General features: G+C 37.4%; 1 protein-coding gene across 1 annotated transcript in view; it reads right to left on the reverse strand.

The window, feature by feature from the left end:
• The window catches only part of TNRC6B (trinucleotide repeat containing adaptor 6B), a 119,483-nt gene that overhangs the window by 86,800 nt on the left and 7,129 nt on the right, over window positions 1-25,554 (reverse strand). The window contains exons 2-3 of the mRNA XM_036401673.2: window positions 20,292-20,364; window positions 15,303-15,401 (exon numbers count right to left, since the gene is read on the reverse strand). Coding sequence (XP_036257566.1) covers window positions 15,303-15,356 — 54 coding nt within the window. The 5' untranslated portion in view covers window positions 15,357-15,401; window positions 20,292-20,364. The remainder of the gene's footprint in view (window positions 1-15,302; window positions 15,402-20,291; window positions 20,365-25,554) is intronic.

The following is a 25,554-nucleotide window of genomic DNA, read 5'->3' on the forward strand; positions in this document are numbered from 1 at the left end:
CTGTATGCTGCCTGAGGATGGTATCAAGTGAAGTGCTGCAGAAGTCTAGGATAAGTCCATTAAATATTTTTGCCAATGCCTTGCAGGGCCAGTAAGGCATAATCTAGCCAGAATTTTAAAATAAAGTTTAACAGGGGTGAAGAGGATCAATCAACAAGTCTAAAGACAGGGCTGCCATTCAGATGGACCTAGACAGCCTGGAGGAGTGGTCCCTTCAGGATTTGTATGAATTCAGACAGGACAAACACAAAACACTTGCACCTGAGAGGCCCTGGCAACAATCCAGGCCGATGAGCGGCTGGGGAGCAGTTCCATGGAAAAGGTCTTGGCACAAAGCAAGCTGATCGTGTGCCAGCAGTGAGCCTTGTCAGGAAAGGTCACCAGCATCCCAGGCTTTATTAAGAAGAACTTTGCCAGTAGATGAGGGAACTGATTGCCACCTCTACTCAGAGCTTATTATTCCAGACATGGTCTAATGCCCTTCCTTTTGGGCCCCCACAATACAAGAAGTACATCCAGAACGTGGACACAGGAGCCACCAAGATGCTCAAGGAGCCAGAGCACTTGTCCTGTGAGTAAAGGCAGAGGGAGCTGGGCTGATTCAGCCCAGAGAAGAGATGGCTTTGTGCAGACCTTCAAGTGTCTGTACCTACAAGGAGGTCAGCAAGCAGTCAGGCTCACCACAGGGGTACCTGTGACAGGACAAGAAGCAGTGAGACCATGCTCAAACTAGGGAAGTCCAGAATGGACACACGGTAACTTATTTTCACCATGAGGACAGTCAAGGACTGGAACAGATAGCCTAGAGTAGTTTTGCAGTCTCCTTGCTTCGAGTTTTTCATGGACTGACTAGGTAAAATCCCTCACAACAGGGTCTGACCTCACAGGTGACCCTGCTTTGAGCAGGAGTCAGACTGAAGACCTTGGAATGTCTCTTCGAACCTGAATTTCCCAGCAATCCTATGAACCCAAGAACAGATTCAGTTTAATATTGAGAGATAACACCCATGAGAAAAACCTTACTGAATTCCCAACCCAGCAAGAACTTGTACTTCAATCTGGAAAAGTCTAAGAAAAATATCTTAAAAAGTTGCATAATCAAAAAAATGCCAACAGAATAGAACCACCACCAAGAAAAAATAAGTTATGCTGAAGGAAGAAACACTGAAAAGTCTGCAGCAGATCTATAGTATGCCCTCTTTTAGAATAGTGTCTATGAGTAGAGACAATGAAGACTCAAACCCCTTCCATAACACTCCAAAAACATGAGAGCTCACAGTAGAGAACGGTGCAGGCAATGGGGAGACTTCATATAAATAAAATCCAAAATTTGGCTGGCAAATCTCCCTCAATGCAAGATAACAGCACTGAGGCATACACAAAAAAAAAAAAGCAGCATGACAGTATTGTAAGAAACATCACCTCTTTGCTATTACAATGTAAATAAAACCCTACTCACTCTCAAAAGAGCACCTGTAAGAGGATACACAGAGAAAATGTATTACTAAGCAGATAAAAAATTAGTTCTTGAACAAATTGCAACATTGAATTTCACAAGTCTTTGTAGGTTTTATGGTTTATGTACCTATATGTGCAAAGATTTATCTGTGTATTAGAGGATTAGAAACAATAGCAGTATAAGCTTTTCTGTTTCTAGCAATGTCATTGCTTTTGCAAAGTGAAAGGAGAAGTTATTTATAAAGATCATTCAACAGGCCTGATCCAGTGCAGCAATTTCTGCCTTCCTCTATTTGCAGAACCTTGATTCTAACTTTCTTTTGTTTGCCTGCATATGTTAAACAATTTGATGATCAGTGATCTCTGTTTTGCACTTGGAATTCTGCAAGTTTTAAAATTTTTGCTAGAAAGTGATACACAGCTTATTTAATGGCCTAAAATATCTAGAATAAGCTCATAAAGTCATACCCATTTACATTCTTCCTGCAACATTTAAAAGTCACTTTATTGGGTAGTTAATCTTAATTCAAAGATATATATCTGACAAAGAGCCTTCTGAAAACAATTTATGAGCAAGTAAAATTCCAATAAAATTCAAAAAGCATTGCTTACATATTCATAAAGTTTGTTCTTAGGCCCAGCTATCTATTAATTAAAGATTAAAAAAATACTTCAAAATTAAAATGCTTAGGCCTTATTTTCCCGCTGACAGTAATGACATCATACAGCAGAAAGAACGAGAACGAGAATGTGGTACTTCAAGTTTTTGACTAAGTGGCTATCTGAGGATGAACTGAAGAGAGGAACAGCACATAAGAGCCACAGTTAGAGTATTCTCAGTTAGCTGAGAATACTCTTCTTTTTCTCCTCCACCCACAGTTCTTATACAATTCCTATGCACATTTCTTCCCCACAAGTCTCTCAGTTTCCCTTTATTCTGTCACCACCCCATCCTCTTCAGCACACTTTGAGTCTTTTTTTAAAGAAAACTGGAGCCCAGAACTCTTGTTAAGTTCCAGCCATCCACAGCATCCAGCAGCCTCACCAGCTCTGGCTCATTGCAATATTTGGAAAAGGTGCTGCACTCTAAGCCTTGAGTCTCTCTTGACTCACTTCCATATTGAGGAAACGCAGTTGTCCTCAATATGTAGAAAAAGAATGGAAGGTGGAGCTAAGACAGAGCTCCTGGATCTCTTGTATTGCTCCCAAGGAAAGGAGAAAAGGTGGAATGGCAGAGGATCTGAAACGCTTTAGCTTCTCTTAAGAGGACTGCAGAGGGAGCCATTGATTCCAAGAGGAGGGATCAAAGGAAGCACACTCCACACCTGTTTCTCCTGGCAAGCAATGGAGAAAGATTCAAGATTCTGGCAGCTGGAAGCAGGAACCAGAAATAGACCCTGAAACAGCAGGGGAGGAATTCAATAGCAAACTTTTTTTTTAAAGGATCTGCCAGTTGTTGAACTCTGTATTTTATTATTCCTAAGCCTTTTTCTCTAAACATCCAGGTACTTGTGAATATCCAAATTTCAACACAAATTAATACATTGAGTGTTCTAAATAATGAAAGACAACCTATTTTATTTAAGAAAATCTATTCAGTATTAGATACTCAATACCTAACTTTTAGAAAATGAAATTTATCATGAGCTTCAATGTAATAAACTATTATATTTTCCTGTCCAGAAGTGCAACACCTGTTACTACAGTTTCATACTACTCTTTCTAAAAATATCTTCAATGAGACCCTAATGGATTTGATTAATGAGTAAACCTTATCTCCTAGATAAAGTCAGCAACACTCTGAAGGGTCAGAAAGTTTCAAGGGCAAAAGCCTCATCTTTCCTGAATCCCCATTCCTAAGATTTTCCTAACAAGATTCAACTCTTGCATTAGCTATCCTAGTCCACCAAAGATGAACTGAGCTTAAGAGAAACCAAGCATTTTCTCAGGGAAAAAAAAAATAGGTATTTGTGAGAAATCCTTTACTTACTATGAAAAGCTATTCATTTTAAACAGTCTTCTTGTCTTCATCAGTACAAAGAAATGTACTATTGCAACTTCAGAGAGCTGCTATCACCACCTTTTCCTACTCATTCCATAGTTCCTTTTCAAAGCTGGTTTATTTCCTATTTAAAAACCAAAACAAGCACCCCCACCCCCAACAAACATAAAACCCCCAACCAACCAACTAACCAAACCAACAATTAAAAAACCCCAAACAAACAATCAAAACCCCAAAAGGACTTGAGCCAGCCAGGAGATGAAGACTCCGAACTTTTCACTGACTAGCATCCCAAGCAGACACAACACCAAAGATTTATCTGGCACATGACCAGACTCTGGTGGGCACCAGCCAAGGTCAAATGCTGCTTTCTGCAGGTTGTGGCCATCTCCTTCCCGTGCTTTAAGTGAAAGTGATTTTCACACAGTCTACCCCAGGCCCAGCTTAAGAGTGACAAATCTGATGTTTTGTCACAACTTCTGCTTTAACACCAACGTCCCTCCCAATCATCAGCAGCACCCGTGCTACTGTAAACAGGCTATCAGCACTTATTTTGTCTCACTAATAGCTGTTTTAAGGAGAGTTGCACAACCCAGTCCTCGAAATCCAAGCAATTAGTCACTAGTCACTACTGCTAACAGCGGTGGAAGCTGTGATATAAAAAAAGAAATCTCAGGGACCATTTGAGGTCTGACAGAAATGTAATCACTACTAGAAATGAAAGGAAAGCTGAGTCACCTCTCTGCCTGGTTTCATTATAAGCACTTTGGACAAACTGCATTGGGGAAAATTTTACTCACTAGGAACAGATTAATTAAATTTTTAATTTAACTTCTTTTAATAAAAATGCAATTTAGCTGCTAACACTTTAATAATTTTTAGGAATAAATTAGTGTTGAGCTAGCATTTCAAAATACACATAGAATAGTGCAAATTGTTTAGCAAAATTAGCCTCAAAATGTACTTCTTAGATTAAATTTTAAATTCAGTACACAAATGAAAGCATTAAATTTGTGATTTAAACTTAAAAAAAAACAAACCCAGCTCCTAAAATGAGAAAGCACCAAGTATTTTTCTGAATCACACAGAGGAAAGTCTTAAAGACAAGATATGCGTGAAATAGTGGCTGAATTTTTGGTCTCCTTCAGAACTTTGTTGTATTGTGCACCATTGAGTAACTAAATTTTCACTTGAGCCTACTTCTACCTTTTTTTTCCCCTCCATTTTGCCAAAGCATAGTCTTGATATATAAAAATCACCACCAAAATTTGTGAACCTAGCCTAATCAGTATTTCCTTGAAGCTTTTCAGCAGCACCTAGATGGAGCATTTCAGTGTTAATACCACCATACAGTCCTGACTGGTTTTCTGTTAGTTACAGCAGAAGTAAAACTTACTAACATAATCCCTCTGCTAAATCACACTTCACATTCAGAACTCCCTGCTAATCATTTTGAATGCTAACACGCTTAGACCGCAGTAATTCAAAAGTTAATAATCTGCTACCGGTGTTTGTTATATGCAGCTTAATGGTACTTTAACACCTGGCTCACTGAAACATGACATTAACTAGAAGAAATGCCAACATGTTAACAGAAACAATCATTAAAACATGCATCATCCACACAGAACAGCAGGACAGGTTGTCAGAGGGAACTCAGTTCATCATTAATCTATGGAGCTCAGAATATGTAATTTATGCTGCAGCTAAACAAGCACAAAAGCTGCAGCAGTGGTTAAAGACCAGAAGTTTTGCTTTTAGTTTCAACTGTCACCAAATAGTCACAAAGTAATTGCAGAAATAACATATGGCTCACTTTCTATGTAATATTTAAGATGTTTGTTAACTAATATTCTGTGAAATACCCAGCAGCTTAGCATAAATTCCCTGCTAAGCTTAAGCAGTTTTATAAATACCATGAAAACAAGAGTCACACTTTGGAAATGCTAAACAGGTTGGGATCCCAGCTACATTTCACATTGTACAAATACAAAAGTTTACTTAATAAAAAATGTATTATTTTTTAATGTATCACTAAGCTGTTTAGTATTTAAAATACAATAGCTAAGTATTTAAAATACAATGTTAAAATACAATGTGTGTGTGCATTTATATATATATATATAATAAATATATATCTTGCTCTGAAAGCAATTTAAACCACCTAGCTGATTGCAGCAAGATACAGTTCTACCTTATGTCAACCACGGAAGATGTTAAAGTCACTCAAGTCATGGTATGACCGGATATCCAGAAATACCATCTGAAAACTCCAACTCTGAAGCTGCCAAGGCAGCTTTGAATAATAATTCAACCATCTCAGACACAAAAAATGAATAGAGCGTTCTGAATTTAAGCAAAAGTGCTTTTCTTTTCCTGCTCCACTCTTGATGATCCATATTTTAGTGTGTTCCATCCATACACTCCATCCATTTTGTAGTGTATTCTATATATACATAGCATGGATGGAGCCCAGGAAAATATGACTTTAGTAAGACAAAATAATTCTCCGATTTTATTTAATTAACCTTTTATATTATTCTTCAGCTAAAGAGCAAAAGCATTTCACAAACCATGAATTCTTGCTAACTTCAGCTACCTTTTACGCTTTCATAACAAAATTTTTACACTTTCCATTTAGGGGACACATCTGACCCAAAAGCCCTTGAACAGTTCACCCCCGTCAGAACTTTCAGAAGCCACTCTCACCCAGCGCAACCCAGTGACTCCATTTAGCCAACTCATTTTACTGTCAATTTCCTATTTATGGTGCAGACACAGATGAACAAGTTATAGTAGTTTAAGCTGACATCTGTAAGTGGCTGATATTCTAATACACACATTGTTAACCACCCTGACACAGAAGAGAGAAAAAATTAACTTTCTCCCACTTGGAGTAGGAAATCTAAATGATGCATTGCCACAAAAGGACAACAGGCATGAACTGCCAAAAGAATTTTCAAAGGCTTAAGAAAGCAGGTGATAATCAGAATCACAGAAAATTAAATTACACTTTCGCACTGCACATTTAATCACCTTCACTGATACAAATACTGTTTGCAGCTGTTTGTTAGGAATGACTGAAAGTGACATAAGCCAGGCACACACAAATTGGTGATGAAGTTATTCTGCCTTAAGACCAGACAGGGAAGCAATAGAAAGAAGAACTTTCTTTTCTGTGTTCACAGAAATCTGTTGCGTGGATTCTAAACACATAGAAACTAACAGTGCCCAAAAAGTTCCTCAACAGCTGGAGGCTGAGAACAAATCTGTTATATGTATATATTAACCCTGCCTTAGGTCTGTATTAGGCATCCACTTTTGATCACTGTCAAAAAGGAGAAGGAATACAGGCTATCCACACCCACAGCTGCTTTCCAGTTTCTCCAGTTACCAGAATGCAAATCCAAACTCATTTTAGTCACAGGGGAGCCACTGACACTGCTGCTTGCTTTTACAATTTTTCTAAATTTATCAAGATTATTAAAAAGATTAGCTATCTGACAGACCACCAAGCCATTAATATAGCCACTCATCTCTGGAAGCAGAGCCTGGGCTTTTCAACAACTTCCCCTCGAAAAATCCCCAACAAACCTTTAGATGCCATGGGAATATGTTATTTCTCTGGGAATTACATGTGTTAATTCTATCTGTTGAAACCAACCAATATGATTTCAAAGTACCTCTAAATATTTCTTAACTTTATTCCACACTACTGTGTCTACACTCTCCCCTCATGATACACCCTCTTGCCTACTGCTCAAATGCTTCAGTGACTTCAAACAAGTGCAGGAAATGCTGACGTGTTTTCAATGTTGCTTTTACCCTTCAGGGGAACTGATATCACACAATATGTTTTTGCAGAATTCCAGTGTCCTTAGTTGTCTGATCATCCTCTTATGTACTCAAATGCTGAAAACCATCACTACTATTTTTTACTACTACCATCACAAGAATAACAACCTACACTCTTCCCATCAAACTCACATGCACTTCTTCCACACCTAATGAATGAAAAAAAATTTTGAGGAAGTGAAAAAAATTCATACCCATCTAGTTCACAAAATGAAAAGGAAATAGTCCCTTTAGGGTCATGCAAATGTACAGTCTTGCAAATGCACAAAGTCAAGACCAATGAATTTTACACCTTTCAATGATCCAGCCAAACTAACATTCTACAAATTATTTCTAAAGTAAATTTAAGGTTTTTAAAGTAGGGTAGAGTAAGCTTTAATGTCTCTGGCTCAAATTTCTCCCCAAATACCTCTCCCCCCTCAAGTCTGCCATAAGACAGAAAAATTGAAAACACTCATCAATTCTTCCACATCTGTAAGACTTCATATAAAGTTACCAATTATAAAGAACTCTGTCACAATTCACATGGACTACAACCACTGCCAACAATTCTCTAAAGCCAATAGCAAATGGAAAGAGATCAAAAGGCAATATTCTGAAAAGCCAGAAAGCCCTCCAATTGTGTGCCAATGGCACACCTGCATGAGAAGAGATGCTTTGTAAGCAAAGCCACAAATCAATGTCCATGACTGTCATTCACATCATAGCGGGACAGTGGGACTGTACCACATAAGCTCTCAAATGCAGAACCATGTTTTCAATCTTTAAGCAAATATCTGCTTTTTTGTCTGCTTTGCAAAGTATTATAAGCTGCTGTAATCAACTGAAGAAGAGATGCTATTGGTTGAGAAAAAACTAATGAGAAAATATTTATGAAAAAGAAAGAACCTTTAAAAGAATGGAAAAGATGAGTTTTTAAAACGGAATGTTTTCTTAAGACTGAAGGGTTTTTTCCTTCAGAAATGAGACACACACCTGCTCGCTGCAGTGACATGCCATGCCAGTACACTTCCTCCACATGAACTGTACGTATGAAAAGACTGGATCAAAGAACACATGGTGACAGTTCTTACAGATCTCCAAGTCATCTTGGCACATGATGGCATTTTCCAAGAGAAAGAAAATACATCATTGTGTTAACCTTCTCTTTTGTGATTCAAAAGCACTTCAGGGTATTTTGAGATTAGAAAACAGAGAGTCATCTTTCAGTTCAGCATCTATATTTTAGCAGTCTTCACTATGGATAAGTAGGTTTCAAATGAGCAATCCATCTTGCCTCTGTAGAAAACATTACACCCAACTGGAAGAATCCTGAACTTGATCCTGAATTTCTTTTAAAATGTCCAAGCACCTAGGCTATCAACAGCATTCCTTCACAAGAGTTCAAGTAGTACTGTCTTATTCCATGTTCTTTTTTGCAGTCCTCAACAATTTTACCTTATTTATAACTGCTTTTTTTTATAGTGAACCCTGATAACATACTGTACACTGGTTTTGGCTGGGATTGAGCTACATTTCTAGATAGTAGCTGGTAGAGGACTGTGTTTTGGATTCATGCTGGAAGCAGTGCTGATAACACAGGGATGTTTTCTGTTACTGTGGAGCAGGGCTCACACAGCATCAAGGTCTCTTTTGTTTCTCACAGTACCCCACCAGTGAGCAGGCCAGGGGTGCACAAGAAGCCAGAGGGGACACAGCCAGGACAACTTACCACAACTGTCCCAAGGGATACTCCACACTACATAGCACCATGCTCAGCATGAGAACTGAGTGAGTGAGGGCATGTGTGGATGTTGGCTGGGGCTAACATTGCTCAGAGACTGGCTGAGCATCCACTGTTTGGCAGCAAGCAATTCTTTTCCTTTTGCATCATTTGTTCTTTCACAGGCTTTATTTTCCTCTCCTCTTAGTTACTGGTTTGGGTTTTTTCCTCCCCAAATTATTACACCACTGTTATCTCAATCCACATATTTTCTGACTTTTACCCTTGCAATTCTACCCCTCCATCTCACTGCAGGGACAGGAGTGGATGAGCAGCAGTGTGGTGCTTAGTTGCCAGGTAGGGTTAGACCCCATACCATAATTATAGCTCTTTGTTACAATGCCTTGAAATTTTGAAATTTGAAGTTATAAACTCACAAGCAGGTTTGCTTCGGCTTTCTTCCCCATGTAGAGAGGTCCAAGCATGCAGTGTTTTGTAGGAAAGTATTTTAGGTTCTTTTTCTGGCCACACTGTTGAAGTTCCAGAGAGAAACTAACCCAAGATTTCCGCTTCCCTTAATGGACTATGCTAATTTATACTTAAAACAAGAGGACTATGCCATAACACTTCTACAAGCTTTTATAACATGTAACTAAAAGGAATTTTAAGTAAATTAATTCTTTACTGAGAGGTTAATGGACTCTTATTTCAATACATGATATGCAAATATTTTGGGTTTGAGATATTCTCCTCAAGAGCTGTAGCTTTTTCAGGTTAACTAAATGAAGCTAGCAGAGCATGGAGATGACATCAGTTTCTGTTGTGAAAAATTCTTTGTCCTCCTGGTTCTTAAGCTGCTACATTTTGGGAGAAGCATAAATTATCTTGTTATATAGAATACCTCTCTGCTTTTCAAAGACTATACAAGATACTTTACGCAAAGACTCCAGGAAATTAGTATAGTTGTAAGCCAGCTTTACAAAGACTAGCTGCTCCTACAACTCTTGTTCCAGAAAAATAATGGAAATATACCCTGTGTATCTGGGCAGAAAAATGCTGGAAGCTCCACAGGTAACTCACCAGCAGATATGAAAAATGAAATAACTAAATAAAAAACCCCAAAGCCTACTGTCATGAATCCAATGGAGAAGCAACAGCCACATGAGTAAACTATAAACTACTCAGAACTGTCAGGTACTCACAAGAAAGTACACTGAGGTTGAAAGCTCACCTCTCATAACAAGCCAAAATTTTCCAAGAGCACAGGGATTCATTCTGCAGGGAACCATCATCTGAAAGCACCCTGTACCAGGCCAGTACTAGACTGGAAAACATATTTTTTATAATTACACTCACAAAGTGTAATTGTAATGTTTATTTCATTACTGTATGGGCCTGAATGTTTTAAATCATTTAGTGTTATCTGAATTGAAACCCAGTTCTGTATCATTGAGTAGGATTGTAAGCCCCAGAGACACAGGCATCAAGGTTTTGGATGCTTTAAGTTTAATTACTTAACTAAGGGGTTTTTTCATTATATTAATTCTAAATCCCACAAAATGAAAGCATCAGCCTAACTTTTGTATTATTGTCATCATTATGCAACATCCACATCAGGAACTCAGCATACCTTACCCATAAATGCATTTAGTGGAACATTCCTGCTTTTAGGAAAGAGAACTCCAAACAACACTGCCTTGTGAATTTTAAGATTCTGTTTATAAATTTAAAAACACCTAACTTAACATAGGCTTGTGTTCCTTTATTCTCAACATGTATGAAGTGAAGGCAGGTGTTTAGATACTTGAGTCACATACTTTTTAAACTTCTTATCATCTCTGTGTGAATGCTTCAGGATAGAAAAATAAAAAAAACCAAAAAACCAAACACCACAACAAAACACAGCCAGTGCCAACGGAGTTCTGAAGAGTGATTTAAAGAGAAGGCAAGTGCTAGCTCACAATTAGACACCAAGAGGCAAGAAAAGCAAGAATTAACCAGGTTGAGAGCAGGCAGTTTTCAATAATGTAAGGGGAAGAGTCACACTGACAGATATGAACAGTGTAGCAACTTGAAATAAAATAAGGATTAACAGGTGGCCTCAAGACATCTTGTAAGTGGCATCGGACAGCGAGACTGAAAAACAGGACAAGCCTCAGTGTCTGTGCCACTGGTTTTGAAAGAGCCAAAGTATGAAAAAGTAGTCTAATTCCTGGCCTATCAATTCAGTTCAATAATTATTTCTATAAATACTGATGAAAACTTTGAATAAAATTACATTTACATAACACCGTACAATACAGAATCTTTCCCCTTTTCCTGTTCTTATTAGGAATTAAGTGTTATTAAACATCCCGTGCAGGCACATTTTTAATCAAAATTTTGTATACCTAGATTTTTAGCATACAAAACATTAAAATGGGGGACCTATATATTTTTCCTCTTTTCCCTTCTACAACACTGAAGCAAAACCATGATTCATCAATACCTTTCTATAAATTACTTTAGTCAAAGTCCCTCACTCCCTTCTGAATTCATAGGCTTGAAGGAACAGCTATGAGGAGAGCGAGAAAATCTCCATTTAACATGAGCATTTTAATTGCATTTTTTGATAAAGAAGTTCTCTGCATAAGCTCAAAACTCCTGCCAACATTGAAAGAAATCTAAAAGTACTTCAAATCAGGCATAAAATTTTAGCTTCCTCCTGCAATATTTTACAGCAAAGGAACAACTAAGAAACCAAGTTTAAGTATTGCCTGTGCAGTAATCCTTAACTGATGGATCAACCAGTTGAAATCAGTCACAAACAAGAAGTTCAGCACTTGTTGATATTGTCAGGGTCCAAGGTTGTTAATGGAAAAAGCCTAGCAACTGTAAGTAGCTAATTAGCTACCACAAAATATAATTAAAAATAAAAATCATGATCCAAATAATATTAAAGGGTATAGAGTTCCAAGGAGAAACACTGGTTTTCTTTTCCTCTTGTTGCAATGGAGAGGTAGCAGAAGATTTCACTTTGGTATCAGAAGTTTGGAACCAGAATGACCCAGTGCTTCCTGCCTCCCACTAGGCAGCTCCAGCAACCATGACTGGGGAGAACACCATGAGGCTCTTGCTTGGATTCCCAGTTCTGAAGAGATCAGTCCTGCAAAATTCCCTTGATTGTACCCCCCTGATGAGCCTTTGCCACCTCATGGTGGTACTCAAAGATTGGACTCAATGATCTTGGAGGTCTCTTCCAACTTAAACAATTCTATGATTCTTTTCTTTTCTTATTTTTTAAAAGGAAGAAAAGAGACCCTGAAGAGCCAGAAACCAGACAGCCCACCCCAAATTATTCTAAAAAGTGAAAGGATACTTCACTGTATGATACTCACTAGCAGGTCATTGGGATAAAATAGACTGGATATTATTATCAATTAAGACTTCCACATCTGCCGAAACTAAATTAATTTTTAAACCCATATGCTCATTTGAAATAACTGACTTCTGCACAAGTTGCTTCCTCTCTGTATAGCACTAACATTAGGCAATTATTGGAATCAAGAGCATGCTATTGACAGGTGCCAGCTGTCAATATAAAAAATAGCATCTTTACCATGTTGATGCCATTTTAAAGAAAGTGTATGCAAAATTGAGAACATGAGCACAACTCAACAACCATAATATTAAAAAATTAAATTACTAATTAAATAAAAATGTATACATGAACAACAGTGGTAGAAATAAACACTAAAGTGGGAACTGAGTCCATTGATAACTGTCCTTAAACTTAATTTCCAATGAGTTGCCACTGAGTTTGCCCCTCATTTCAAGAGCTGACTTTACAACTGTCTCACCAGGTTGTTAGGAATCAAGCAAGAAGATCATTATTCATGATGTCTCATTGCAGGGCTTAAATTTTCTGATCATACCTTACACAGTGTTAATTAGTTTGAAGGCCATAAATATTTAGGCTTTAAAGTGACTTGCTCAGCTCTACATAAGGCATAATATAATTTTTTCTTTAAAACCAGAGGAAATCTCCTTTTATCTTCAAGTCTTGACCAGGATGTCTCAAAATGTCTAGGATGCCAGAAAATCTGAGACAGTTATAGACCCAAACCAGTTTACAAGCATACAGCATGATATATCATTTGTTTTCCCCTCTATGATAGAATCTTCATGTAAAATTTAGGTTATTTTCAGGCTGGTAGGACAAAAAAAAAAAATTCCTGCAGTATCCAAATCTTTATATCCTGATATTCATGGTACCTCCACAGAAGATTATTTTGCTCTCATTTCTTTCAGAATACTTCATTTAAGTATACCTCAGGTCTCCTGCCTGAAAATGTTGGGAGTGGGTGAGGAGGGATGGGCAAACAACCTCACAAAAGGAAAAAACTGAACTACATTACTGAATATCTAAAATGGTATTTCATAGGAAAATGTATCTTTATGAAAAAAGGTTACTAGATCATTTAAACATTTGTAAATTAAGGGAATAATTTCAATGATACTAGACAATATAGTGAAATATAATTTGCCTAAAATTTTCTAGGGCAAACTTTCAACTGTTATAGATACAAAACTCTCCTGAGACAAGGAAAGAGAATAATCATTTACAGACTGAAGAAACACTGAAAAACAGACGTCAGTGAGTAGTCCTGTACATCACAGAATGCAGAGAAGAACTAGATGCAGTCATGACTTTTTTGCTTAATATTCACTCATCCTATATAGTCATTTATTAATAACACTAAATACCAGATGCACAGTTCCTGATCTCCCACAATGACAATTGTTTCAAAGCAATACTTCATACACATTTAGGTATATGAAGTCAGTATAAAGAATCTGATTTTAAATTTAAGCTCATTCAATTTTTGGAGCAGATATACAATATTCACCATTATATTCAGAATTAAGTATGCCAAAGAAAAGCACACCCCTCATTGGAGGAAAAGACAGTCACTTCCATCTACTTCCTGCCACACAGGCAAAAAAAAAAAAAAGAAAGCTGTGTATCCATAAATATACACACAGGCACCTGTTTGTATACACATAAATGCCTGTTCACACACACAGCAAAGATCCTCTCTGTGTGGTGAAAAGAAGGCACCAATAGCTGTGCTATAATCAGTAATTAATTGCACCATGATGTCTCCTCTCTCATGTCTATTCCCCACTGAAACCTGTAATCACATCCTTGTCAAAAGATGTGTTCAATACCCTGGATTGCTGCAAGTACATCCACTGATATGTTCTCATTTTTCAGCCCCTAATCTAGAGCCAACCTTCCTTCAAAGCTATTTAAAATGAACACAACTCCTAAAGTACATGCAGCACAATTGCCAAGTCCTTTCTCTAGTAATTACTTAACTAACTTACTTCCTAACTTGGTGCTTACAGCTAAAAAAAAGTTTTTTCTTATACCCTAAAACAGTGAAAGCATCTCTCCAAAGGTCTACCTAGAAAACAGATTTTAACTTTAGTCTTTTAGTTTTTAATTTCTCAGTCTCACTCTTACACAAAGCTACAAGCAAACTAGCAATGATTCAGATTTTTGTGAAATGTAGGGAGCACGTTTTAAAAACAGATCAGTTGCAATGTTGACACTAACTCATTGAGCAGTCAGGACTATAAACTGTATTTATAAACCTTCAGAAGAGTATGCCAATGACCATGTTATTATGAAAACCAAAGTAATTCACTCCTTAACATCTGCATCTTCAGGAAGAAGGCAAAAAGCTGGACACAGCATTGTGTTCAACAGAACACTTCACACTCTCCTGTCCCAACAAGGTATGCTGAGAACCAGAGGTGCCTTCAAAAGCAACACAATCCAGTCTCACAGCACATGCTGGCAAGAACAAGGAAACAAGCAGCAGCACACCTTCAATATAGGTCAGTCAGTAATCCACAGACACCAGCGCCTGCACCTAAGGGCCCCCATGTCTAATTCCTTAAGTTAGTTCAGAGAGTAGGTGGGTAGGAAAGAAAGTCCTTCCAGTTATCACAAATTAAATACTATCAGGGTTAGTATCTTTTCACAAGTTTTCTTTTTCCTTCCTGGAAGTGCTTGAAAACACATGTTCCAATCCTTAGTGGGTAGCAAAACACCTGTCTTTCTAAAGATTTTTCAAAGTTTAATTTTTTAAGCATCTCCATGACAATAAATAATAAACATCTACATGAAGTTTCTTATTAAAAATACCAGCACCAGTCAAGGTTCACTCCATGTACGCCACCCCACCCCTTTCAGCCAAACAAGCTTTTCTTCTTCCAAAACACAGTGGCATTTACCTCACTGACCTTGGGACTGCCTTCCTCCAGTATTTCTCCCTCATCAGTTTGCATGGGAACAGGATCTGTGCAAAGCTCTGCAGAAATGCAAAATACTGCCTAAAAGATAAACAAAAAAGATATATTTTAAAAACAATTCTTTTTCTGCCTTTAACAAAGTTTTGTGAGATTGCAGCATACATAAACTACTAAATTCTAGGCTATGACCTTTAATGCTGCCATTCTGCATAAATTTGCTGAAATTACATTTTACACAAATGAGAACTGCTATTCAGAATAAGACAAAACTACTTAATTAAAAGAAAAAACCCACTTAATATTAATATCCTCCTTTCTTTTTAACTTTAAAGTGTCATTGCTGAGTACTTAATGTAGTCACTGATTTTACTCATTAAAGCCACAGTCAGCAAGGAATGATCACACAGACCAGAGCTGAGCAATTCTTTCTTACTAGGAAATAGCTTTTGTGCAAATACAAGCTTTAAAGACACAGCTTAAAGACAATCTAAAGGTTATTGGTTTGAAAAATTGTTAAGACTTCCAGTGATCTCACAGCACCTCTAAAGTCTTACTTTCAGGATTTTTTCCTTGACTAAATCTAAATGGTTCAGGGAACAGATAAAGTCATTCACCTTCAGGTTGGCATTTACAATTAACCCAGGTCAACAGATCCCAGTGTTTCAAACATTCAACACTACTAGGTAACCTATTTTCAAATTTGTTTGACAGTGTCAGTGCGGCTCCAAGTGAACAAAATCTGCACCCCAAACTCCATTTTTCAAATTGTAAAGTAACTTATGGAAGGATGCAATACAACTAGAGAGACTTTGGTGTTTAAGATTAGAACAGCTTCTACTCCAGAGGATGAGGCATCTTTCTGGGATAATGGATCAAATTAATCAATTTAAGAGATCAAATGCACCAGCATAAATTCAGCAGGAATCTCTAACACTTAAAATGCAAGACATAAGCCATGACCAGATCTCTAACATTCCAGGTATATGGAAAGTAAGAGCTCACACTGAATACACTGAGTTAAGAATTCTCTTAAAACCAAGAGTTGTTAGCTTTTAAGAGTTGTCCCTCACAAGATTATGTAACTCTTCAACTGCACCAGCATTTAACATCCATTTCAAGTCTCTCTACTTCTGCACCTCAGCTACAGAACTGCTGTCACCTTCACAGCAGCAATTCCAAGCCATCATTTAGAAAGCTTCTAAATGATGCACCTCCTTCACTTCGTTGTTAATGTCTGTTCAGAGTGTAAGGCTGTCTGCACTCCAACCTCCTCTGTTATGTTGCACATAGGTAAAACAACATCTGCCATGGTTGACTCAAGGAGTGAAGAACAAGTTCTATAAACATTAAGGGCCTGGAGCTACAAAATGTTACATACAATTTAATAAATCTTATAATCAACAAGCTGTTACATTCAGTAATATCATACACTCTAGTGCAAGGCACAAGAGTTGTAAAGACTTAGAGCATAGTAATTTCCTTTCCTGGAAAAGAAGGAATGAGGAGAAAATCAAACTCTTACCCAAATCCTCACTTAAACATTCTGCCTTCAGCACATTATCAAAAATCAGAGGTATCAAATGCTAAGCATTTGACATCTATGCCAAGATCCTCCTGCCTAGAACAAATGTTTCTAGCCTTTTGTTCTGCACCAAGAGCAGAGGAGGCCAGGCTGGGCAGTCCCTGTCCATGGTACTTCTTTGCCATGCTCAGTTTCTGAAACCCACTCCAGAACTTTCAGCGCTGGGAGTTTTGGAGCATAATTTTGCAGTATCAGAGTCAAGTAATTGGGAAGCTCCTCAGATTTTTGTTAGACAGACAGTCTGCTGCCTAACACCCAAAACAGCTTTGGCCAGAACAATTCCTGTGGCTGTTACCTGGCCTCGAAGTCAGAGAAACAAGCAAGAATGAACTTGAGCTACAGAAGCATTAAAAAACCCCTTACATAGAAAACAAGACCAGAAAGGTCAGACAAGAGCACTTCAAGGGGAAGTCACTTTTCATTCAGAGTGCTGGAAGAGCTCAAACATAAGCCTTTGAAAAACTGACATGTTTTATCTTCTGAGATCCCTCACTACCAGAGGAATTGGCAGTATTTGACTCCAGTTTTTATATACTACTCCTGGAAGAAGACAAAAAAACTACCAACCAGTGCATCTCAAAGGAAGAAAGAAAAGGTCAGTAGAACTAGGAAATTTTAAAAAATGGAAAGGCTACACGAACAAAGAAAAGCAAGCTCTTCCACAGACAACAGATTAAATACACTGGAACTATCCAGAACTCAAGAGATTAGAGTAGGAAATCAAATGAATAAACTCTTTTCCTTCTCCACTGTATTTTCTTTTTTATAATTTCTATTTTCTCTCTTAATTTATCCCATAATTAATGTTTTATTTGCTTTAACATTTAAAAAAACCATACAATATTATGTCATACAATACTTACTTAGAGTAAACTCACTCACATGGGATGGTAAAAAGCTAGAAGTTCTAAAAGGCTCAGTAATTTACCAGAAAACTTCACAAGGTAAAAAGAAAATCCACCAACAAAAATTTTTAGCTGGTGCAGGAAGAGCCTAAGCTACAGACTATGAAAGGTGTTGCAAGAGGAAGTTTTGCTGAACACTGTCCTTTTGTTGTTTAGTTTGGGTTTTTTTAATGCTTCATTGCATTTGCTTCTGGGTTCTTTCAGGAGACCAAACATCCTCCAACAAACTATGAGCCCAATTCAATAATTTTTATGTTCTTTTGCATACATGAATCATTGATTCCTTTAGCCACTGGCACAAGAATGCTGTATTGCAAGTTTATTTATTGTTAAAAGGAGGCATTTCAAGATTTCTGAATCCATGGGACACTACCTCTGTGGCAGACTTTTGCAGCAGTCATTTACACCTGAGGGTGACTTCTTAGCCCACAGAGACAGCTTTTTGCCAGCACATGAAGAAATAACATAATTATTCCATGTTACAGATATCCCCCCTGCAGCTCACCAGCTTCTGAGCAGAGTCCTGAAGGTGACACACAGGGTCATTTATTTTATACATGGAGGAAGGATGGGAAGAAAGAATTTGTACTAGCATCCTGTAGGATCAGGAAAATGCCAAAAGCCTAAAGGCATTTGTTTACTTATATTCAATACTTAATGTGATATGTCAAGTTGCCAGGTGATAAAAAGAAAGTTTAGAGACAGCCCATTTAGATTTTCAGATCCAACACCTATCAAGAAAGTCACTCCTGGAAAAGGTCAAAAGTAAGATAATCCTTTTCTACCCTTGCATATATCCACCCAAACTACTTGAAATGGGACTGAAATCCCTCAATTTTTTATTCACTTGATATCCTTCAGAAAAATTAACTAACTTCAACTGGAGTAAGGTAACACCAAGGAAGGCCTGACAAATAGCAATGCACTGGTATGCCTACATACGATGTAGCAAATGCACAACCAAACTTAGGAACAACTTTTATTTAACTCTTTAAATGTAATACAGTGATGAGAATCTATTCTCAAAGGTTAAAACATTCATTAATATGAACCAGCAGGATTTCTTACCAACTTTAATGTCTACTGCAATACTGTCCTGCCATTAAACAGTATGGTTTTGGGATAATCCAATTAGATTTTAGTCCTATTTTTGCTCCATGACTTTCTTCAGCAAAGATGTACTCATTTTGTTCACTGGGATCAGCATGAGAGATGCAGTTATCAGCCACTCAGTGTAAGCAGAACAGAGCAGTGTCCTTATGGATACCACTGCTGCACTACTGCATCCTAACACACTCTGGCAAGCAAAACCTGAACAAAATTTCCATATACTTATAAATCCTTGAAAACCAATACCAGTGAATAAGGTACTTCCTCTAGGCCTAATTTTCTCTCCATGTAGAAAGGTCCAGCATAGAAAAAGACAAAGTTCTCAATAGCAAGAGAGAGCTGGAATTCCAATCATTTCAAATTTGGTTTCATCAAACAGGCATCACTGGGACTAAGTACCTTGTGTAATTCAAGGGTCTTTCGTGCAGCAACACTTTTTTTTAATAGATTGGCAGCAGGAATCAAATATGGATTAAAGAGAAAAATCCATTCTTCATCAGATAATGAAGAAAAAACGTACTTCAAGTTTCTAAAGAGTGCAGCTGTGAGAGAAGCACTTATTAATGTACAGCCAATCGTGATTCCTGTGAATTCCCAAGTCTAAATTGGATATGGCCCACTAGAAACCCCCTGAAGGACAGTAAGGCTGCACCAAATGTCACCACTAGAGACATTTAGCAGAAATTGAAGACAGGTCCCAAACTCTGTCACAAAGCAAAGCAGGCACACCAGTGCTCTTCCAAGGCAGTGATCTCGTGTACATGGCACACTTGAAACAAGAGCAGCTAGAACAAGGCACTACTTGACTGAACAGTGTCTTAAAATGAGACTGTGCTTGTCTGACACAATTGCATCGACACACCAGCCTCTAGGTACAGACAAAATGTTCATTTTTAACACATGATCTAACCATATTGGATTTAATTGCTAAAGCAGTGTATTACATTGAGTCTGTTAAGAATGTACAAAAGCAACATAAAATTTAATGTACAGAAGAAGAAGAGAGTACTTTTTGTCACTTTAAATGCAAGTTGTTCTGCAAGCAAGAGCATTCAGAAGATAGAAAACCTTTGAATATAACTTTATTGCTTATAGGAAATAATCACTTACCAATTCCAGTGAGTTAAAAAAATCTCAACATAAATTAACTAATTTTTAAAGAAAGTGATACATCACACATATCAACTTCAGTTTACAAAAACAAATCACATCAGGCAGTAACAAACTTCACACACAAACCCAGAGGAAATAACGCACTAGAAAGCACATGAATACAGATCTACATCCTACAGTATCTTAAGAACTAGCATAGGCTATTGCTCTTCTCACCTCCAACTTTCAAGATCACAATACTGAGCTTTGGTTGATTTTTACCTTTGACAGTTTCCAAGGGCTGCCAAAGCCCACAAGGATCCGTCCTGGCTACATTCAGTGCAAAAACAAAACCCTAAAAGGAGACAAAAAAAAAAATAAAATTGAAACATCAATCAACTGTGGTCATTAGTAAATTTAAAACAAATATAAAAACAAAAGTCAGCTGTCTCCAAAGCTCAGCAAACCTACGTGCACAGAAATGAAAGGAATAGGCTGCCATCAGGAAAATATTTTCTTAAAATTCTCCCCACAACCTCACATCCAAATCTGGAAAAACAGTAAACACTGGTAGCATGTGTAAGAGAATCTCCTACTGACGTTGAGATACAACAGAACAGTAGGAAGCTCTAGAAACAATTTCTATTCACAACTGGGAAAAACATGCAGTGAAACTGGTTTCTTGTACAGGAACTGAGAGAACACACATAATCGTGTTTCCTTGCAGGCAAGGGAAGAGATTACATAATCCTACATCAACTCCTGAATATTAAATATTATGTGTAAAAATTAGTCCCATACCTACCAACTGTCAGGTATTTAATCCTATTTTGAAAGAGTAACATAGCAGCACTACACTGGCTTACAATCATGCCCATTTCAAATCATACACAGCTAGTATTAAATACTTCAGTTTTGGTTTTGCAAAACATAACCAAGCTCCAGGAATTAAAAGAAGTCCAGAACCATCAGTTTACCATTATACATCCAAGTTAATATCACTAAAATCTAAATTATTCCAGTTGCTTTGTTGTAGGAGATATAAACAAATGTCACTTTTCTAAATTCACTGCATCATACTACTCCTTAATGTGCAACATTATTTAGGAACAAAGCATTCCGGTCATTGGACTAACTGCCATAAACTGAGTTAATTTTTTTTTCCTGATCTTCTAGCATTAACTAAGAGCTTTCTGGGAATGATTTCCATTCCAACAATTTCTGACTAGAAAATACATTTGGTGATAAAAGAGAGTCTTACCTGCCACAGTGGTTTACCTGTCCCTTTGCTAGTGAGTAAAGGTTTTACAGATACAAACTTTGATTTTGAACTTGATTCTGATTTATGCTGTGGGGTGATTCTGATAAAGCAACCAAGAGCACACTCTGCTCAAAAGGCCTCAAGATGTCTTAAAACATCATCTTACAAAAATCAGCTACTGATGTAAATAAACAAAAACATCCCATACTCAATGAGGATATGGGAAGTTGGCTTCAAGTCATTCACAACTTCAAAACAACACATATATATTTCATGGTTTTTCATTCACAGCACAGCAGCAGTGCAAGTCATGATTTACCATAAAAACTACCCAGGACAACCCAGGTCTCACTGTGATGGTAATTCTCCATTTCACTTTTCAAGGCTGAAGATGGAAACACAACTTGTAACCAAGTAATTTGGTAGAAGGAAAGATATTACTGCTGTTTGAGAAGAGGATTTGCAACCTCTTGATTTCACATGGTTCAGAACAATCTCTTTGCATTACTTAGGTGGAAGGAAATCCAGGAAGGATTAGTACTTCAAGGAAAAATGAACTGAAGATATCACTCTAAACAAAGCAGCTGGGAGGAATGGGAAAAGGCAGAAATCCTCAATCTCTCATGGAAAAAAAAATCCAGAGGAATATTCAGGAAGGGCAGTCACATATCCCACAAAATCACTATGGTGTTCTACAGCAAAACATGACATGAAAAAGGGTGTCCATTATGTTTAATTTAGCATTGGCTGCACAACATCATTTTTTGTTCTGTATTTAATTCTTTGCACAGATGATTTTGGTAACATATGGAAAATGTTTCAGCTGTTCATGTAGATATGACACAAGTACTTTTAACAAGATAAATAGCTGTAACTTGGAATAGATACATTACTCTGTACTGCTCTTCTAAAGTAACATGAGAACAGAAGGACCAAAAAGAAGTTAAAAACCTATACAAACAAAACACAAGTCTCGTTTCACAGCACTTAAGTCCTTTTACATGAACAATTCAAATACAAACCCTTTCATAAAACAGAGTCCTCCTGAAGATGTCACGGGGTTTAAAAAGGACAACTACAGAACATGATCTACTCAAGAAAATCCAATCATTAATGAATTTGTGTTTTTTTCTCATTAAGCAATATCACCCTTTTTGATTCATCATTAAGGGAGACATGTGAAACATGCAAAGGGATACTTCTCAAATGGTCCTAAATCAGACTTTCAGTTTAGAAAATCCTGGCTCTAACCTTTGAGTCTAAAGACAGTCTTGAAACATAAGGACAGAATACTTCATCATCACCTTCCCAGTGTTCCAAATCTTTTACATAAACAACATTTAAGGTGCTAAATGTTTCTCCTCCCACTTAAGGAAAAGCAAACTGAAAAACTTATTTAGAAAAATGTTTTGCTTACACATTTTGCCACTTTCTACTGTACAAAGCAGCACAAACCTCACTTCTTTTCTGCTCATACTGGTTAGGCAGTATGAGCAGAATCCATTAAAGATTACAGTGAACATAAAAGGTATTTGTCCTCACTTTGCTACAGCAACCTATTGTACACTACATACGCTACACATCACTTCTAAACTGTAATCAAGATTACATCCCAACTATAATCAGCCAAAGGCTGCCAAGTGGTTAAGTTTTCCAAAGTCCTTTGTGCTTTGTTCCACCCTGTATTTTCACTGTGACTGAAGCATATACACACACACATTTATGTACATATACGTGTGTAGATACAATATACGTATGTAACAAAACATCCTCAAAATTATTTCTACTTTTTCTCTTCAAGACTGTCAATACTCTACACCACATAATTTATGGAAACTACCAAACTGAGGTTGTTGGGAGTACTGTGTTTTAACTGACTGATGGCATCTTCTGGACAGCCAGCATCACAGTAAGAGTTATGGTGATACCTGGAGCAGCAAGGAATTAAAACATAGTGAGTTGAGAATACCAGCTGCTTTTTACACTCCACATCAAAGTTTAACCACTCAAGAGATTAGTTTTGCAAAGTTGGAAATAAATTACGACTTAAAAAAAACCACAAACAAACAAGCATTTATTTCAGGGCATTTGCAAAGTGACAAAGTCTTCAGAATACAGAGGACCAGAGTTTTCTAAGGACAGGTGAAGAGTGGATGTTATATTAGACCAAAGACATGAAGCATTTTTCTCCATCTTAAGCAAAACGTTGTGATGAGTGAGAAGCCTGCTTCTCAACAGCTCAACTTTAAACCTGAAAGCTATAAATAACTCCTTTACTGCTGATAATCCCAAGAGAATCCTCCTGTCAGATTATTCATACCACTAAAGTCAACTCAAGATCGAAGGTTTCCTTTTGAACCCCCAGTAACACTCCTCAAGTCCCATACTGCAGTATGTTTATCAAACCCAGCAGCAGTAACTAAATTAAAACTGATAAGGTGGTAAGCAGCCTTGTGCAGAGGAAAGGGGGAACGGTGCTTATTCACTGACAGCAGCAATTACAAGAGCTAAAGACAACATTACTGAAAATCATTCACATGCAGGACAGGATTGGAAGATACTGTACCTTTTAAACTACCTAGTTCTCAATCTTCCTGGATTTAATTGGAAGAGTATGGAAGTTGCCTAGGTTAAAACTATCCTTTTGCTTTGTTTGCTTTTACAAGAAGAGCTGTGTTGTTAAGGAATTCACACCAGAATGGCAATACCAGTGCTAAGTCCTCTAGCAGCCATGGAGGCAGACAGGCATCTCCAGCTGCAGGGAGAGGCTCTGGGTCCCGGCACTGCATCCTGTAACACAGCCTCGGGCAGAAGATTATGGCCAGGCTGAGCCAGGACACGGCCAGGAGGAAGGCCAGGGGATTGTGATGGAGAATGAAGCTTAAGTCACAATCTGCTTTTTTCTGCTTTTTAAACGTCACTCTTTTATAGCTTACACCCTGAAATTTTCCAAAATAATGTTCCATATTTATCTCACTTCTAATGATTAATAACAGAGAGGTTCTCTTATACAAGGACATTTTGACTTCTCACTAACATGATTATACATGCAGAGAAGTCCAAGATCTCAGCACTATTATTGTCAAAGAAAACAAATGCTGAGCTGTTAAGCAAATAATTCTAAACTATAATTGCAAACACCAACTTTGAACATAACCAGCTGCCAAATAGAACTTCATCAATATTTATAGCGTGACATCAGTCTGAATTGTACTGTTCAGCTATTTCGGCACCTAAGAAAGGAACAGGAAGCTAATTTTCAAAAATCTGTTTTATATTCAACAAAGCTTTTTCTTCAAAGAAATGAGGCAACACACTCATTCTTATGGCTAATTTATAAATTTAAAAACACAATACAAATTAATACCTATACAATGCTAGTCCTCAACACTGCAATCTTTGCTGAACGTGTTTAGTTAGTACTACTGAATTTGGAACTACTAGCAAGAAGAGCTTCAGACTCGCTCAACTATGTGTGAGGTCAGGGCCCTAAATGTTCAGTCTTTTGGCACAAAAAGAGTTCTTCAACTTTCGCATCTTATTTCCTCTGAAACTGCCATTTAAAAAAAAAAAAGTAACCCAGTTTACTCTTGCAACCAAAACCATAAAAGTCTGCCTTTAGGCTACCTACTTGAACTACATGACAACTGATTTTCACTGTCAAGCTCTCACACCACATTTAAAAACCCATCTCTTGAAAGTTGCTCCTAGTTTGGAATGTTCTTCACTTACATGTTACTTTTTGTTCATCCTTTATTAAATTTGAAATGCAGTAACACAAAACCTCAATTATTTTTTGTCCAAACTTCCAAAGACTAAAGTTACTTTCAGTTTATTTACATACCCAGCTGTGGCAGGGGTGAGATAAGCTGATATGCAGTATCCATACACAAGGCAGCACCAGTTTATCTAGTTACCTTCAAATGGTGAAAGCAACATGATCCAGCATTGGTTAAGTACAGGGTTAGGGCTGGAGAGGGAAGGGACTAGTTATGTCACTGTATTCTTGCCCTCAGGCCACCACAATGTAACACTGTCGGGAGCATTTTCCTTTGCTTATTAGACAATGTTAAAAAGTATTTGATACAATGGGACTTCTATCTGTTTTCTCCACAGTCTAATTCAGTTTACAATCAACAGGAAGCTTCTCTCAATATGAAGCTCTTTTCCACAATACACAAATTGCCAGGGACAGGGAAGAGAAAGCTGGACTTTGAATATGAAAGAACCAGAGCAGTTAACTTCCAACAAATGAAAGTATTATCAGCCAGTTTTGGTTGTGCG

Source organism: Molothrus ater, chromosome 5, assembly GCF_012460135.2.
Source record: "Molothrus ater isolate BHLD 08-10-18 breed brown headed cowbird chromosome 5, BPBGC_Mater_1.1, whole genome shotgun sequence".
Classification (NCBI taxonomy): Eukaryota; Metazoa; Chordata; class Aves; order Passeriformes; family Icteridae; genus Molothrus; species Molothrus ater.